Here is an 18,840-nt window from a genome sequence, read left to right as displayed (position 1 = left end):
TTTGAGGAATTCTTTTTAAAGAAAATTTAGTTCAAACCCTATTGAGTGTAAATTCCACCATGCCAGAGTGAACCAGGTGTTCTGTGGTCTGGACAAGCAAACACTCATCCATTGCTTTCCCTTTCATTGTCCTCATTAATCATACTTGGTTGCTTCTATAATAGAAAGCAGACACACAGAAAGCAAGCAGTATTAGCAGAAGTCCCCTATCCTCTTTCCTATGGGAAAGGGATAAAATAAACATCTATTACTGATACTATTTGTATTCCTTTTTTGAACAGTAAAATTTAAAGATGAAAATCCTGGCAACTTCCATGAATCCCGGTAAGTCTAAACTGGGAGAAGTGGTTAATATAAGAGGGTTTGGGGTACTTATTAAAAACCCTAGGGCCCTCACTGGATAGACTCAGGCCAAGATATGCAGTCTAGAGGAGCTCTTCTGGCTTTGCTCTGATTAAGATAGTATCTAAGTAAATAAATATTCTTACCACCATGGGCCTTAGGGGATGAATAACTGGTCTTATAGCCACAGTAAAGGCTCTTAGGACTATGCACTGGCCAAACACCATTACTGCAGACAGATTCAGTGCCCCTTTCCAAGACAGCCTGAAGGATTTCCTGGAGCTTGAATGAAAACGCTAAGGAAGTAGTTGTTTATATTTCCTGTAGTTTTTGAAAGATAGCCATAAAAAGGACTTTGATCTTTAAATGAAAATGGATACTATCCCAAATGCACCCAGGGACCAAATCTACAGAATAACTACAGAATCCCAGGAGAGTTTCTTTAGTGGGTATATCCTTTCCAGTTCAAGGCTTCTGTTCTCTGGTACGGTCAGTTAATTCATTTATCTTACGTGCTGACTGGCATACAAGATACACTTGGTACACTAGATAGAAATAAATACATAAAATTTTAGCTCCCTTAATTTTACCAGACAGGTTTAATAAATGCACATAACTAATGGGTATATAATGACTTCCCTAAACTCCTACTTGTAGATCATGCATTCTATTTCCCAGTACATCTTTTTCCCCATGAAAAATTAAATTGGAAAGTCAACAAGAGAGAAATCATATCAGGGACATTTTCAATCCATTCATTTACATTTTCACTCTTTGCAGAATGTGGATAGTGTATTTTTATGACATGTTTGGTTGCTATTCAAAACATCTTTTTTTTATTGAATAGCAAAATTATTAGATGAGTAGAATCCTGTATGCATAATAAGAGCACAATTTAAAGCTGTCCCTAGGCTAATTTATGAAGCACTAAATCATTTGGAAAAGTTTCCACTTTTTCTTAAAGAGGCACAAGGTTGCTTTTTCAGTTGGTTTCATCTGTTTTCATGGTCTGTGCATTGATCATAGCCTGGTACAGTTAGCCAAATGCATATGGGAAAAGAACTGTCTGAGGGATAAAACTAATGATACATGCACTCTTTGTTGGTTTGTTTCTCTTCCCTTTCTAAATGAATTTCCTGTTAACTAGTGCACAAGTCATTACTGAATAAGGCTCACAGGCACAGACCAATGTGTAGGAGAATACAATTAATGCAAAGGAATTTTGAAAATTGATACTTGTGATTGCACTAGGTCAAGGCTTGTACGTCAGTCTAGCAAAATATGTGAAATACTTTTCATCATATCCCAGCAAGGATGTGTAAGCGTATTAAGTTTCCAGTAAAATACCAAAAAATGTGCATTCCAGAGTAGGCATTGCTAATGTCAGTATGTGAAAGTAATAATGAAATCTAATGCATACACGCAGATCTCAAAGCACATTACAAAAGCTAGCAAGTATCATTCCCATTTATATTGATGGAACCACACAGATGGTGAATCTTCCTAGATCTTCCAGCAATACACAAAAACAAAATCCAAGGCTCTTGCCTAGATCAGCACATTGCAGGACTACGTTGCCTCCTCCTCTCATTTTGTGAGATAATGCTTTAGCCTTGGCATTTCTAATTTACAAGCAGAAACATATTCTGAAGTGATGTTTTATCCACAGATGATTGATACTAATGGCAGTTGCTGGACTTTTCCAGTCCAAGGGTTCTCTGAGGGGAAATGGTTTGTAGCTCATACACCCTCTCCAGATAGTCTTGTGAAGACCTTTTGTCCTAGTTCCATGCATAAGAAGTTATACAGAGAAATCACTGTAGTAGCAAGACCTACCTGACATTTCTGGCTTGATTAATATGCACACTAATTTCAGACAAGTATGAAGCTCTTCTTGGGAAAGAAGAGAAAAAGACAGTAAAAATTCCAACTCTTTGGGGGCTATTCTGACACTGTAGTCATTGACTGAAAAATCAAGAAGATGTTTATTGCTATGTTTTAGTTGTTTTCATGTTAGATTTAAAATGTAATTTGTTGCATTATTATGTACTCTCATCCTGGGACTTTTAATTAGACACGTTTTGGAAATTCAAAGTTTAAGCACACTCTCTGTTAAATTGGTAACAATTAAATCCTAAACCGGTAAAATGGACCTAATTTTATCCAGCAGAATTGCACTATGAATTCATAGTTAGTCTTTGATTTTCTGTTCATGTTTAATGCCTCTCCATAGCTAAAGAGAACCTAAGGATTTGCATATATGTATTTTTGTCCTTCAAAAGGGCAAATTACATCTCATGTTCATGTAACTGGCATGAGTGCTGCATCCCTCTACATGACATAGTTTAAAGGGTATAATTAGCAAAACATAGTCCTTACTTGGCTGCCACCATCTGAGGCTGAAAGGCAGAATATTCTATTCTTAAATTAGTGTTGACAATAGCCAGAATAGCTTGAACTTCCTCATATGTCCTGTCCATAGGAAGCCACCTTTCCAAAACAGGATTTTTCACACCTGTTATCTATATGGAAAAATATAAAATCCAATTCTTAGATATATAATTTGGACTTTCAATACACTGCAGCATTTTAGGTTCATGAAATTGAAATAAACATATAGTATTTCCATTCAGCACGGATAACATTACTCCACTGTTATTTTCATCTGAAAGAAAGCTGCAGTTATTTTTTGGCTAGTTCACCACCTCAGGCATGATACTCTCCTCTTCACAGCCCCATTATATCCATACCGAAAGCTATTGAATCAGCTGAGCTTTGTTTAGCACTCACTCAGAGCAATGTTTCAATTGCTCTGAAAAATCTCTTCCAAGATGCTTTGCCCTAAACTCCCCGTAATCAGAACAAGCATAGAAAACTATGATATAAAAGTGCTTAACACTGCAATATGCACTCAAATATCTCAGCAGTCTGAAACTGTATGTGTACATTTAGTTGTTTTTTTAAGGTAGCTGTTGAAAGCCTCAGGCAGCATATTTGGACTGGGTGAACAGTCAGGGTCATTGGAAGACTTTACTGAAAAGTTATGCTTGGTTTCACCAAAAGAGAAGGCAACCAGGACAGACAGAACTTATCATAGGATTTAATGGCCTCAGCATGCCATTCAAGTGACATTGAGGAGGTGTGACATCTATTCCACAAGCTGGAGATGCAATGGGCAGGGAGAGAAATGTTTCCTTAATTCTGCAGACATACATAGAGTTTATTTTACCAGTCAGAAATAATTGGGTTCTGTGAAGGTAAAAGACAACCAACACATATGCATTACTTTAAAGGCCACTAAACCCTTTCTGAGGTCATACGCTCTGCATCTGCCTCATGCTGGCCTCATTTGCGTGACTGAAATTCACACCCAAATACCCCACACAAGATACTGCAGAAATTCTGTGCTTGCAAGAGGTAAAAAAAAGGACTGTTGGTAATGTTTTATTAAAGTCTCATAGTTCTGAACTAGTGTGGAGCCATTTTATAAGTGTTTGCAATATCCTCATGAATACCTGTGACAAGTGCCATTAACATAAAACACAAAGTGGAATTTGGCATGCTGAGATATTTAAAATTTAGACATGCACTTGCCACATTTAAAAATGTACTTCATAGATATTTTTAAACCGTATATTTTTTAAAAAACAAGCCAATTCAATGCCTTATATTTTGAGTTTTAATTCCAATCAAGCTAATTTCTAGTCATCACAAACACATACCTGCCAGTAATGAAGGTTGTTTAATTAGGTCCAGATAAAATAGCTCCAATTCTGTTTCTGATCCACCTGTCAAAGCAAATCAGTCTTTTACATGACTTTAAAAAAACAAATTAGACTAGCTGATGATTTTTTGAATATTCAAGTAGACACACTGAAGATAAATCCAAACAGAACTTGTGACTGAACAAAAGCCTGGAACATGACCCCAAAGATGAAGTGATCTTGTTCTGCCAGAAGCAGATTTGCAAGCTTGGTATTTCAGGATTATGAAGTCAAGGACAGGGTGCTAAATAGCAGTGTCTTCCACTGCTTAAGGCAAGGTAACATTCCAATGCTATGTAAAATTAAACACAAATAACAATGCTAAAAGTCCTACTTGAAGCCCCAAAGTCAGGTGATTCCTGCAGACGTGTCCAAGTCTTGCCATTACAGCTGTATGGGGGAAAAAAATGGGTCTTTGTTGTTTGTGCTACTATTACAGAAACTAGTAGATAATCTAGAGGGGCCGATAGGGTTGAATGTTAAAAATATTTTCTTTTTAATTGGTTTCTAAGATGGACTAGTAGTCCAAATACATTACTGGTAGGCAGATATCAACATAAATTGATCATCACAATTGGCATTATTTGATGTATCATATCTTAATTAGAACTACTCCACACAGCTCCAAGAGATGATCACTAATAATTGCTTACTACTATAGAAGAAGCTCTACCAACAACTTACAAAAGTGTAGCAGTAGGCACAAATGCTAGGCAGCAGACTAAAGAGAAAATACTGATTAAAAAGCACCACTCAGACACACACTGTTAACATCTAGAACACAAAAAAAGGTAATTCAAATTTTAGTATGGAAAATATCTACTAGGCTTCAGTAAGCAAATCAACCCACATCTCCTTGCTGCTTCTGTGCTTACTGTGTACTCATTCCATTAAGTGAGAACTCACAAAAAACGTCAGGATTTCACACAGCTGTTCCTATTGGAGTCTACCATTTACTGTGCTGGGATGATTCTTCTCTCATTCTTTGATTGTCTTCAAAGTGGTTCTACTGATGTTACTTATCAGAGCACTGACTTTTCTCTAGCCAATTATACATACAGTATTGGCAATTCTTGTGCCTTCTAAAAGATAGACTTGTTCATTTTGATTGATTTACAATGCGTGAATAAAACAGCTTGCTCTTTTCTTCTGTTTGGCATTCTAAGCACCATCATCATTTCATGTTTAATTTGTTTAGACTGGGCATTTTTTGATTCGGCTTTCCAAATTCAGTGCTAATGGTCTGATTTTATCCGATGTCTACATTAACTTCTTACCTTGTGCAGACAACTTGTGTAAAGGAGTTATGGTAGCAATAGGACACAGTTGTCACTGCTGTACCATTACACACAGTGGTGGTTTTTTTAATTATTTTCTCTATGAATAAAATTCTGACCCAGTAAAGTCAATCAGAGTACTTCCATTTTCCCCCATCAACTCATATTAGAGAAAGTTATGCATATCAAAGTCTCAAAATACATTTATGTTTGTTTCATTACAGCCTCTCCATTTCATTGTGAAGAAATGTGTTCTTTTAGATGATGAGATCTGATGTGCATCTCACAACCTTATGTTGTGAAAATGACAAGGCATTAACTTTTTCTACCTATTTATGGCAAACATTTTCACAAGTTCTCCTTGAAATGAGGATATGACTTGTCTTCATCCCCAGCTTATTTTGCTCAAGGTACCATGGGAATGAATTAGGATCATGAATTAGAGGATGAGTGTTTTTTTTTTTTTTTAATGTCATTAGGTCTCAGCCTGGGAAAGACCTACATATGGTTGCCTTGTTTGCCAAATTAGGGAGCAGACTTCTTAAGTGATTCATACTCGCTTGCTCTGCCTGGAAGACATGCTGCTCTTTCTAGTAGTAGATGTCATGTTATATACCACATGGCTGTTAGAAAACATTATGCTTTAACCTGGGCATTTGCACTCAATTTACTCATGACCTATATGCTTGATATTAATTATACACTGTTTCTAAAAGACTTTCAGATTCTTGTCTTTCACTTATGATTGTCACCTCCATCATACTTAAACTGAATTGTGTTCAGCTATTCCATTTATGTACATTTTTGTCTCTAGATAGAAGCTGTTGGGTAATGATATTTGTTTCAAATACAGATGCTGCCCTGTTTCTGAATATAACATATAATAGTGCTGTTTGGGCCTGCAGAAACTCATGACATCTTCCTGCAACATAATAAAATGTTCTTCTTGCTCAAGAGAGAATACACTCTGAGGTGAATAGAAGTCTATTGTGAGCCTATAGAAAGGAACATGAATGGTTTCCTTGATTCCTGCTTAGGATATTCCACATACAAATTAGTGACAACACATAGCAAACCTCCTACAAAACTCCTAAAGGCTAAAAACTACAGAAACCTGGAATGTGGTGTTGTGGGGGTTTTTTTGTTTGTTTGTTTGTTTCTGTTGTTTTGGTGTTGTTTTTTTGTTTGTTTGTTTGTTTTGTGTTTTTTGTTTTGTTTTTTTTTTTTTTAAACTAACTAAATAAAGAATCATTCACTGCACAGTCATCACCACTTCTTTGCAAGACCTGAAATCTGGGTTAGAGGTCTGAAGTGCATGGCCAAAAGTCAGCCAATGGTAGATTATTGATGCTCACATTTTGCTCCAGGACATCAGCTATATGACCTAGAATGGCTCTTATCATAAGGAGCAACAAGGACCTCATGGGATGGCACTAATGCTATTGGCATTTGACCATTTTAAACTGGCAGATACAAGCAGCATGTTTGTTTATTTGATCTCCATTTGCTTCAAAGTCTGTTAGCTTTCCAACACTGTTCAGGACTGTGTTAATTTCTCCTTTCTCTGAAGTCAAGAAGGAACTCATAGCTGCACCTGCTTCTGTGCAGGTAGTGGAGAGTTACAGGCAGCCTGCCTTCCTTCGGTATTATGCATCATTTGTTCGTAGCATGATACAGTTACTTACCCCATCAGCACTGATTTTCCACCTCTTTGTTATTTTGTGCACTCCAAGTAATTTTTGTATCATCTCTCACCTAGCCTTAGTATTTCTGGCACAGTACTTCACCAATTAAATACCCTCCATCACCACAAAACTCACTCAACTTGTCAGTGCTTATCTGTGTTGAAAAGGGAAAAAGTAAAATACAACACAGGATTGTCTTACATCACAAGCCTACCTCTCCAGTGCACTCAAATCCATGCCATTAAAATGTGCTTTTAACAAGCCAGTGAGTATCGCACCTTTTTCCCCAGCTACAGAGAGCAGGGAGGTGAGGCATTTCTCTGTGTAAAATGGCACACACATTTTGTAGATCTCATGTTCTAATGCTATTAGCTCAAAAGATTGAATTAAATAGAGAAAGGTTAATGAAAGGTTTCAGTCATGATTGCAGTGACCATGATGAAGCAAAGGGGCAAGAGAAATGGCAGCTTTAACAATTAAACTCCCTCAACACATTCCTTTTAACACAACTGCCATAACACAGTGAAATGCCACAGTTAATCAGATCACACTCACTGCTAACACTCTGATAAGAAGTTGTTGTGACTTCCCCTGACGGGATGTTCTACAAGATGGTCATGCTCTTCATTAATCCTTAATAACAGCAGTGTATTTTAGATGCCATACAATTTAGGATCCCTAATTGTTTATAAATATAGGACTTATTTTGTTCACTCTGATATTTTAAAATAGTTTTATAGAAGTAAAACCAACTCCTTATTCCCCTGTAAATCTCCGTTCTATTGCTGCCCACACCTAGCAGCAGACACATTGTGCTATACAGAAGTTTCTGATAACTACTGGAAGTACTTCTCTTACCTCACCAAATGCCAAAAGCAAGCCTGGCACTACAGAGTCAATTAATCCATCTTTTTGCTTCAACTATTTATTTCTCTGCCTCTATTAAGTTGTAGGCAAACATCTGAGTAGTCGAGCCTCCCACAGGGTCTCATCACATTCTAGGATTGGCCCCTTCTACATATCAATAAAATTCAACTGCAAAATATTTGTAGTGCTAGGATATTTTAGAGGAATAAATGATCCTATAAATGGCCCAATTTTAGCCGGAGTATGTTCTGAAGTCCTTGAGGAGAAAAGGAGACAAAGAAGCCCAGGCTTGCAGAGAGAGTAAGACAATATTGGCCAGCAATAACGGCAAGAGATGGGTATGTATGAGACCCTAGTTCAAGTCACTGTTTCCTCTGTGCCTGTGCCAAGTGAGTGACATTATCTCTATGCAACAGAGTTAAGAGCACTTAAAACAACAACTCCAGGGTATTTCAAGGTTAAGCAATTAAAAGATTTTGGCACATTTAGGTATTTGAGTAACAGAAACACCCCAAAGGAAACTGCAAGTCAACTGAAGCATCAACGAATTAGAAGGAAGAAAAACACTTCTTTTTTTTTTTTTTCTTTCTTCTTTTTCTTCACATACTAGATCACAAAATACTGTGGATTACTCACTCTTTCTGTCATGTCCCCACAGACTGGTTCTAGACTCTTGAGCAGTGACAGACGTCAGACTGTCTGCTTGTGCAACAGCAAAAGAGACTGGCTTCCCTGTCAAGTCAGACTCCAAACAGTCAAAGAAAAAGGTAAATGGACGCAAGCCTGTACTGACCATAGAAGAAGCAGTTTTGCCCTCATTCCTGATGTCGAGCTACTGTGTGTCCCAATCTCCTTTGGTGGACCAAAGCAGAGAATTTCTTCATGTTAAACAGAAGCTAGCAAGAAGACATATGAAATAAAAAAAGATCTTCCCCAATTTGATTCACCACACATCTGAAAGGTTTCTTTTAGCAATATCATAAAAATATTCTGAAAATGAAGATAATATGGCGTCATGTGCCAAAGAGGAGAAAATGTATTCCCACTAGCATTAGATGGGTCAGTCACGTTTGGGATTGGAGACAGGTAAGTTACATTAAAACTGTAGTAGATCTAGGTGCAAAGCTTAAACTGCTGGTACTACCATGCTTGTGAGGCTACCTCCCCACAACAGAGATGTGCCATAATATGCTCTTGCTATGAATGCAGGCCCACATTCCCCATTAGCCTAAAAACACTGCAGGCTGTGAAGTATGGCAGCTGAGAGGGATATGTCCCAACACTGGAGCGGGGGCCTTTAAAAGAGGGGCAGTATGAATATTTTGGGGACTGTTACATCTTAAACCACTGCAGCTTAAATCTACCACAACACATTTACCAGAACACTACAGAAGTAAAAGTGGAAACAGGAATAGGATAAATAGGAATAGGAATAATTTATCTCACTTATGGAAAGAACATCTGATAATTTTCCTAGTCTGTCCTTCATCTAGTAGATTTTTTTTGTAGCTTTTACAATTTTACAGATATCAACCTGAAGAAATATATTATAGAATTATCAATTGAGGAAATATATTATAGAAAGGTTAATGAAAGGTTTTATCCATAATTGCAATGACCGTGTCCTAATAGAGGGCCAAGGAACCTTGCAATTAAAAAAAAAAAAAAACAAAAAACCTTTTATTTATCCCATTGCCACAACCCAAAGAAATGCCACCATTAATTATACTGCACATTGATTACTAGAAGTTGTCATGTATCCCCTTTGATGATGCAAGATAGTTGTTATGGCAATGAGATGCTACTAAAAATTCTTTGTAAGACTTAATTAGGTTATTTGTTTAAGTTGATAGTTTTTTTTTCTTATTCTTTTTTCTTTTCTTTGACTTCTCTCCATTTATTTCTTGTTTTTTAGCTGTTTGCTTTTAAAAGGTTAGGAAAACATCTTTTAATTACTCAAGTACAGACTATTTATGTAAGTTACACTAGACATCTTCCTCTGATTTTGCTTGTTTTGAAACACTGAATTCCTACCCACTTGGACAGTGCCAATACTATTTCTCCATAGCCAAAAAAGTTATTTCTGTTATACATAGTGATTCAAAATGCGGATCAGATACTGTGTAGATGTGAAGCAGAAAATTCCCATTGAAAACTGTGGCTTGGATATTTCTTTACCATCCTATGCCACACAGCAGGATCCCGCTTTCTTTGTTCATAAAAGCATGCACCTATAAAATAATGTATGTAATGTCTGCTGAATATTCTCTACTATTCATGAAGTTAAAATTAACTTCTTGTTTTAATTGCTTATCAGTTCCATAAGCATAATTCCCATGATTTAAGCTGCTTTCTTAGGGATCTGCTACCTTCCCATATAGAACTTCACATTTTTCTGAATTTTTACTGTTTAAAATGTATATGTATGTAAATTATTATGCATCTGAGCCTTTCACATCAGAGGTAAAGTATAAATACTAAATCAATGTGGAAAACATCATGTCTGCTTTAACTTGACTTGATTATACCTAAATATAACAAAATAAATTAGCATTTTACTCTATTTTTAGTTGTCTTCATTGTATTACACTGTATATTTGTTTAAAGTCTGTAGATTAATAACCTTCCCAACTACTTCCTATAGTTTTATAACAAACTGAAACTTATCTTTAAAAAAAAAAATCTAATGAGAGATGAGGAAGAAAAAGTCAGACGTCTAATACAGGTATTCCTTAACTGAAGGACAAATATGCCAGCAGTTTTGGAATACGGAGTTTAATGTTTCCCCCGAACAGAGCTACCTATTGCCAATAGTCAATTCAGCACAATTTTTCCTAAAAAACGGCTGACAGGATAAAACTTTCTTTTAATTTAGTTGATATTTTTGCTCATGCTTTTCATAATTTATTATTGATTACTCTTAGATTTATTACCTATATTTTAGCTAACAATTTAGTATTCAAGAGGTTTTAAAAATAAAACAGCTACAAAATGCTGCAATTTGGCAATTGTGCCAAAGACCATTTTTCTTGTCCAGGGACATGATTGACATAGGAATGTGACTCAGGAAGAAAACATTATTAATATGGAGAAAAGTTATGACTTCTGAATGATGTTGGCTTGCCTTGTAATTCCCTGGGTTATATCTGTATTGCATATTCTGATAAGTGTACATAGATTCTCTTTACACATTTTAGCTTCTTTAATAATTTTGTTAAATGCAGAAGTGGGGAAAATAAAGACATATTATTAATAAACAAGCAATTAAACAGGTTAGGGCAACAATGCAATGCTGGTCATTCAGCAACCCTGTGCTAATTTTAATTAGCTGCTTTCCCTTGCTTTCAAATGTAATTAAAGCAGCTTAGTTGTGCTCAGTGATGCAAACCACCTTATTTAATCACTAACATTATTTCCCTGAACTATTAATGATTTTCAAAACGCTTGTTTATGCAGAATTAGAACAGTAATTATCTTACCAGTTAATTTTGTACCTTCACATTTCACACCTCGCTCAAACGTCATTCATTTACCACAGCCTTTCTGTCAAAACAAAGAAATGCTTGTTCTAAATGTGCTTCTGACTGCCAAATTGAAAGCCAAGTTTTGTAACACTAATAAAGTAGCTCCCAAGTGAAACAGGTGTAGTAATTTAGACCCTTCCTGTCTCGAGCTTGCACGTACATGCTATGTCTTTTCTTTATTAGCTTTAAAATGAGAGCTTGGTGTGCAAAATAAGCTATTTAATTCAGACTTGTGGAGCAGAATATAATCTTTAATTTAAACTAGAGCAGTAAAAAAAGGCCTTTAATTTTAACTGGCATGTGCGTGTGAATTTGAATTAATAATCCAGAAAATTGAAACTGTTTTGCTGCTGTTGCTGGATAGTGACTGTTCTTCACATGCCCTTAGTTTCACTCACTGTTTCTCTTTCCTAAGTTTTGCCTAGTGCCTATTTTATGATATTGCAGTCTTACAGAAAGAAAAGTATTCTGAAGAATAAATTATCAGGTGATTGAACTCTCGCAAAAATGTAGTGTTGAAGGAAATTCTTCTATCTGTATTAATTCAATTCACAAAAAGAATATAATTGGTGTATTCATTATATCTACTTAGGACAGAATTTAAATGCACTATGAATTTATACTTCACAAATCATCAGATTTAAATTTTTCTCCTGTTACTTCTTTTAGTGTGAGTTAACAATTAATTGCATACTTACAAGCACAAAATACAACAGCCTTACACCCACTGTGTGATTTTATCCTAACTCTTATAAGAAAGTGGGAAATTATTACCAGGGAAATCAAGCAACTGCCCAACATCATACAAAAGAAAACCTTTGGCAGAACTAGAAATCAAAAGAAGACAGTTCCATCTTTCAGCTGTTCTGAACAGTCTCTTAGGTCTCCCACATTTATCCCAAGTTGTGCCGCGAGTGCTAGTGATGAGTGTGTGGCGGTTCTTTTTCAGAAGATGGGTTGTGAACTAGATGGGCAGCCTACAGGGAATCACACTGACTCTTTCTTCTCTAGGGCCACAAATCAGACAAATAAACATCTAGCTATTTAATTCAATTCAATTCAAAATTTCATCCACAAGACAGGAAAACAGACTAAAACCCCTCCTGTAAATCAGGCCCATTGCTTATATGCTGCATATGTGAAAAGCATGGATAAACAAACATTTGGCAAATCCCTCCTAAAAGAAGGGGACAAAAAAGAATGGATTCGATGTAATGCTTCCACCGCTGACATAATCTAACAATAGTTTTTGCAGGTAAGGTAATTGCAGACAGAGTATTAGATCTTAGCTTTTAAAGGCTCATTAATGGGATTAAATTTAAACACAAAAGAAGTACGTTTGACCTCCAATGGACTGCTTTAAAGCATAAAAATACCCACTGAAGTGAAGGGATGGCAGGATGGACACTTAAGAGCAAAACAGTATTAGTGCCTGTGTTCATTAGAGGCACTGAATCACTGCAGTCAAGATTTTAAATACCACATTGCATTTTGCATACATTCTTCCTAAATATATTATAAATTATACAGAAGAAAGCACAGACCAATGTGCAAAAGAAACTGTTTTAGTTAAAAAGTCGTATTTCACTTAAAAGGTGGTACATGCAATCTGACAGAGTAGCTATACGTTAGTAAATTTACATGTATTAGATATTTTCCAAAGATTCTATAAATTTGAGGCAGCTAAAATTATTTCAGGAGTTTCGGAATGCCCAAGATCCATGGTCTCCTGGCAACTAGCAATCACATGGCTGGAGAGGTTTTGGCCTACTGTTACAATGCCTTTACATGTTTTGTTGATGATTTATTCAAACCCAGTTTCCAACCTGCTGTTAGCTCCCTCATTGCTTTAATGCAGCTCGTCTACCATTCATAACTGTCAAGAACCAATTCACTGGGACTTGGGCTTATTAAGCCCCCAAACTGCTTGGTGAACATACTCAGTTTTGTGCCTGGGAATGTGAATAAATACTATACTTACCATCTGTTTAAACTGAGCTTTGATGTTTTAACACCACGTGATATTTCTGTCTTGTTATCAGGACACCCAGCCATGAAGTCCAGAGAACTCATGGGGGGCAGCTCAGTGCCAGCTGGCGGCCGTGATACCGAGCGCCTCCTCCCTAACAGGGAGAAGGTGCCTTACGGCACTGCTCCTACAGCAAGCTGCCGTACACAGAGTGTAAGGCTTACAACATTATGGAGAGGCAGGAAGGACAGGCTCATCTTCTGCACACAACGCTGCACTTAGAGAAACAGCAACGGCCTGCTTTCCTTAAACAGCGACTTACTACTTTCTTGGAAAGGAAAGAGATTGCTCTGGCAATTAAAGAAGCAATCACGGTGGATATTTACCCTATTGAGGACAATATATCAATTCTCTTGGTCAAACACACCAACTGTATAAATAATATAAAGAGAAAATGGGTTTTGAAAATAAAATATTACTTAACAAGTGCATTTATATTTTAATCTAACTCCGTTAATTCAATAGTTTCCAAAAGGCATATTTGAATTGGAGGCTTTAATAGTTTTTCATGTTGAATAATGTGGTAATAGGATTTTTCCTCCATTCTGTACACATAAGGAACATTCTAAAATGTGTTGCCACAATTACACAGCAGCGGTGTGCATGCTATTTAATGTGAGCCTGGGAATAAAGCTGGTTTAAACCATTTGGTTTAAAATAATCATAAATCGCCATTTTAACATAATGATTCCAGTATAGAATGTTTTGCTTTAATTTCAAGGATTCTAGTGGGGAAAACATAACATTCTGAGGACTAATTTAATTTACATTAGGACTACTGTGAAATTCCGGTTCTGACCAAATGGCAATTAAATAAAGCTCAAGGTTGGGTTTTTTGATTGTTTGTTTTTGTTCTGCCACAAATATGTCTCAAAAAGGAAATGATTATAAACATTCATATTTAAAGATGCTAGCAAGAATAATTGGAGGGTCAGAAGGATTTTTCTTGAGTGTTTGCTGATGTTTTGCCTATCTCACCAAGAATTTCAAAGAGGAATAAAATGGCACTCTATCTTCTGGACAGCTTGATGTTTGTCTTTGCTGTCAAGCTAGAAAGGTTGCAATTCCATTTATATAGAGAAGATTAGAATAATACAGAAATGATAAAATGGAACAATTCCCAATGATAGCCAGTCACATCACACGTTAAGGGGTCTAGACTACTTTGGTACATAGAGACTAACAAACAGGGACCCCATTAACCTTAATGAATCAGGGTTGTTTATTAAGAGCAAATACACTTTCTTACCAGCTCTCCAAATTTTCAAAAAGATGTTAATGCAAATAACTTCTTAAATTATTCAAACTGAATGCAACATCAATTAACTAGTCTACACCTCAAGCTTGATGCTGTAAACACAACAGGTCCCACTGCTTATATTTTGGAGTGGCTAAAACAAGATGCCTTTGCATTATAACCAGGAGTCCTTGTGGGAGAAACCCTACAAGAAGTATTGGGACAGTCATGAGACGGAAGTATGAATGTAGGTTTTGCAAAGGGATAGATGCCCTGGAAAATTAATCATCATTTCTATTATACCAGACTGTCAAACTTATGGCTGCCTTTAAAATAAACACAGCAGACCCGGTTCTTCAGGCTGATGCATTTGTTTTGTGAAAATGTGAAGTCATTAAATTTAGCTAATCTTGAACTGGCAATTACATACAGTGTTCATGCTTTGTCTTACATTAAGTAGAGCTTACTGCTGTTCCAATTTAATTACAATCTTTTGTAAACTTGGAAAAAAGGTAAGAGCACTTTCATCCTTAAGTCTTTTTGCATAGTGACCTATAAAGTCTGTTTGCAGAATTGTGCAGAACTCCTCTGGTCTCTTTCAATGAATTACACTAAATGCTGTTAATTTTTCATTTGCATGAAGCAATTAGGCATTGGTTTACTCCTCCTGGATGTTTACTGATTATTCTGGGACAACATCAACTGGAAGTTCAGGTATAATCAATAGTGGTTAGCTCTATCTACAGTGATCGTGTCTAAGGTTTCATGTAATTGTGGCTGGGAGTTTGGATCCAACTTCTCCTGCTCTTGGCCCTATGGATAAACCCACAGAACCACCTGAGCTGTACTTGCTCAGTACCAAACTGTCCTGCTGGATACATGTCAGTCCGTTAATGCCATGTACATCTGGCTTCAAATAACAGGAATGAAATAAAATAAACGAAATGATAAAATAATGGGTAAGTAGCAGCAATTTATAGTCTCCAAATTATTTAAGCATTTCTTATCCAGACTTAACTTGGGAGAAGTAACCAGCAGTTGAACCAACCAAAGAATGAGAGCAGAGCTCAGTAGATCAACCAGTGCAGCTCCATATTTGAAGCTGGATCTATTATAAACAAGTGATAATCTGTAAATTTCTGTGTAACTGTTTCTTATAAATTATGACAATTACATAGCCTCCTTAAACAGCTGCTCCCATCCCCCAATTAGCATTACTGTCTGACAGATTACTTCTCTCCCTTATATATAATACAAATCTCTTTTGTTATACATTAAAGGAACACTTGTTTGCCCTTAGTGAACACAGGGAACAAGTGGTCACCACCCTATGTGCAACAACTATTTACAGCTGATAATATTCACTGCTCAATCTTCTCTCTGATCGTAAAATCCCATTAGCCCACATTTGTCTTGACCAAAAAACAGGCAAAGCATTGCATCTCAGGTCTCACACTTCAAGGAACAATTTTATCTTCCAGTTGCCATCCAAAATTTTTTAGTGTTCTGCTATATCACAGAGTAAAACTGGATCTATGAGGGATCCTGGGGAAGCCTGTTGTGTACATCACTGAGTTGGAAAACTAAGTGTTACTATCTTTGAGTATTTTAAAATGTTTATGTAAATGCTTTACTTCACTTATTTCTGTTCATAGTTTCTTACACATGTTATTTAAGCATAAAAAGATGCCATTTTAGAACTTAATTTGCTATTTCAACCACAGAGCAGCTTCTAATTCCTGTGTGAAACTGAGGAAAAGGAAAGGGAAGGCAAAGCAGACTTTTTATGTCAGAAAATTTATTTGTCTTAAAAACTGATGATAAAAGGTAAGAATCATTATGATAGTGAGAAGGCCATCAACAAGCAAAATCCCAGGAAATATGATGGGTAAAACAAATTTTAGTATAAAAACTCTCCATAAGACTGATGATAAATATGACCAGTGAAAATTTCCCTGAGAAATTCAAAAAGCAGAAGGATACTACACAATCCTGGCAACATTAGTTTTTCTTTTATGTGTAGTTTGCTCTGTCAGCTCCCATATAAAATGTGTGTTTACTGGAGAAAATAATACATATTCATTAATTCTTCCCTTACTCTTCCATACTTGAAAGATATTTTAACAAAACCCTGGCGTGAATAAGTTTTTCCTTGATTGTTTAACACTGCTAATCATATCTCAGGGCCTTGGGTTTCCAATGAGGTTGAAAACCATGTAAGGACTGTATCTCCTTTTGTAAGCTATCCTCCACAAAAGATGCCCTTCCCTCCCTCCCTTGCAGTTCTCAGACCACATAGCCCTGGCTTTTCACTCTGCTTATTCCTCTCTTGCTATAGCAATCTCACATTTCAGCTATTCACAGGAGGGTGAGTTTTTATATATAAGCTCAAGGCCCGTAGAAATAGTGATGTCACACTTAGTGTTTCAACAGCCCTACCCATGAAAGAACGGATAGATGTATATACATGAAGTTTTGTGGTTACAGTATTCTGGCTGCCCCAAAGACATGTCCAGAAGCAAGGCTACAAATCCTTAAAGTATCTCCCAAATGTTTTATACACGCAGCTCTGTATTTCTTGAAAAATAACTTTCTGACATGAATTTAGCTATGGGAGAACACGTAATAACATCTTTGAATATGAAGAGATTAGTACAACTTTGTTATAATAAAAAGGAGAACTGCATTTGGTCATATTCCCAGGGGTAGAGGGGACCATAACTAGGCAAATTCAGAGGCAGAAGTAACCCAATTTTTTTCCAATTTGTGTAGTAAAATCCCAGAGAGACTAAACTAGTCTCTGGGAATGCAGAAGTATTTATCTATTGCCTGTAAGTATCAAGGGGCCTTTTTTATCAGCGTAATGAGCAACAAAAATAGAATTACTGCACGCATTCAGATAAAACACAGATCAGATGGTCAGTCAGTTCTCCTTGGAGGAAGTGCTATTCTGTGAGTCTGTCCATGGACTAGGTCTCATTTTAAGAGAAAGAACAAATGTTCCAGAGCACTTTTGCACTTCTTTCTCTCACTGCCTTCTGTATTTAGACTCCACGCTCAGAATCTCTGGAAGCTCAGATGAAACCCATAATATTTTTAACTATTGTGCTTTGACAGTATCAGAGTTGACGGATGTAATAGGGAGGAGGCAGGGAGCCTAATAAATCCTATTAAAAGTTGAAGTTTCAGTCCAATAGCCACAGGTGCATGAGGTAATGTATCCACAGTTTTCAATCACAGCCTCCTTACTATGGCCTATTCCAACCAGCCTAATCTAAAGCGAAAGCACTAGGTTTTGTGTTCTTTGCAAAGTTGCTGCCAGTGTCTAGCTGCCCTTCCTCCTGATTTGCTTGGCAGTTTGGGAGCCTAAGGGAGGGGTGGATTACATTGGAAAATATAAATAACAAATCAAAAATTAAAATTGATTGGATAAACAATTTCCCCTAGACTGTTTCTTAATAAGTGATCGATTTTTTAATCAATATTCATTATTTCTCAGAACATACCAAACTGTTTATCGAATAAATGAATGGCTGGAACTACAATGACATGAAATCAAATAGGTAAACCAATTTCTTTAATAACATGGGCTGAACAGGCCACCTCATCTTACCTGGTTGAAACTGAAAGTCAGGAATTTAAGACCATTGAGTAAGCGATCCAAATAAAGGATGCAACTTGTTCTAGGGAGCATGTGTTTTCATGTTTGATATGCACAGGCATATAGCCACATGCTGATTTGTGCGATGTTTCTAAATTGCAGTTGAAAGTTTCTTTCTTTTTGGAAAAACTTGTGTATTCTTTCCCACAATTCTTCATTAGTCAGCATACTGCAAAGCTTCTGAAATAAAATTCAGATCTGAAAAATGAGATCTGTAAAACTGTTCACAGTAAAGTTTTTGGGCATGGTAAATGGATTTCTCTAATAAGTTTTTATTCAACAGTATCAGATTCAGTGGTACATACAACCTGTACAGCGCATCCTAATACATACTCCTGACAACTTTTTATTATTTGCCGTGATGTAAAAAAGTCCTTTTAAGGTATAGATATTCTGAAGTTCTTTTTTTTTCAGTTGAAGAAAAAGCACTAGGGTATAAGTTCTCCAAGAAATG

At 36.4% G+C, this 18,840-nt stretch overlaps 1 protein-coding gene across 9 annotated transcripts in view; it reads right to left on the bottom strand.

Moving 5' to 3' along the window:
• LOC311440453 (uncharacterized protein) overlaps positions 1-18,840 on the bottom strand; it is a 509,298-nt gene that overhangs the window by 320,071 nt on the left and 170,387 nt on the right. For 4 of the 9 annotated variants that reach the window (XR_014695414.1, XR_014695415.1, XR_014695420.1 and 1 more), the window contains one exon: positions 11,415-11,478. The exons of 2 other annotated variants lie outside the window; for them this stretch is intronic. Coding sequence is in view for 1 of the 7 variants with exons in the window: in XM_084527411.1 (XP_084383537.1) it covers positions 4,065-4,130 (66 nt within the window). In the remaining 6 variants the exon portion in view is untranslated. Of the gene's footprint in view, positions 1-4,064; positions 4,131-11,414; positions 11,479-18,840 lie in introns of all 9 variants that reach the window. 3 more of the 9 variants (XR_014695416.1, XR_014695419.1, XM_084527411.1) reach the window with 1 other exon arrangement.

The sequence above is a fragment of the Aythya ferina genome, assembly GCF_964211825.1.
Source record: "Aythya ferina genome assembly, chromosome: 8".
Lineage (NCBI taxonomy): Eukaryota > Metazoa > Chordata > Aves > Anseriformes > Anatidae > Aythya > Aythya ferina.
This window is presented reverse-complemented; position numbering and strand designations above follow the sequence as displayed.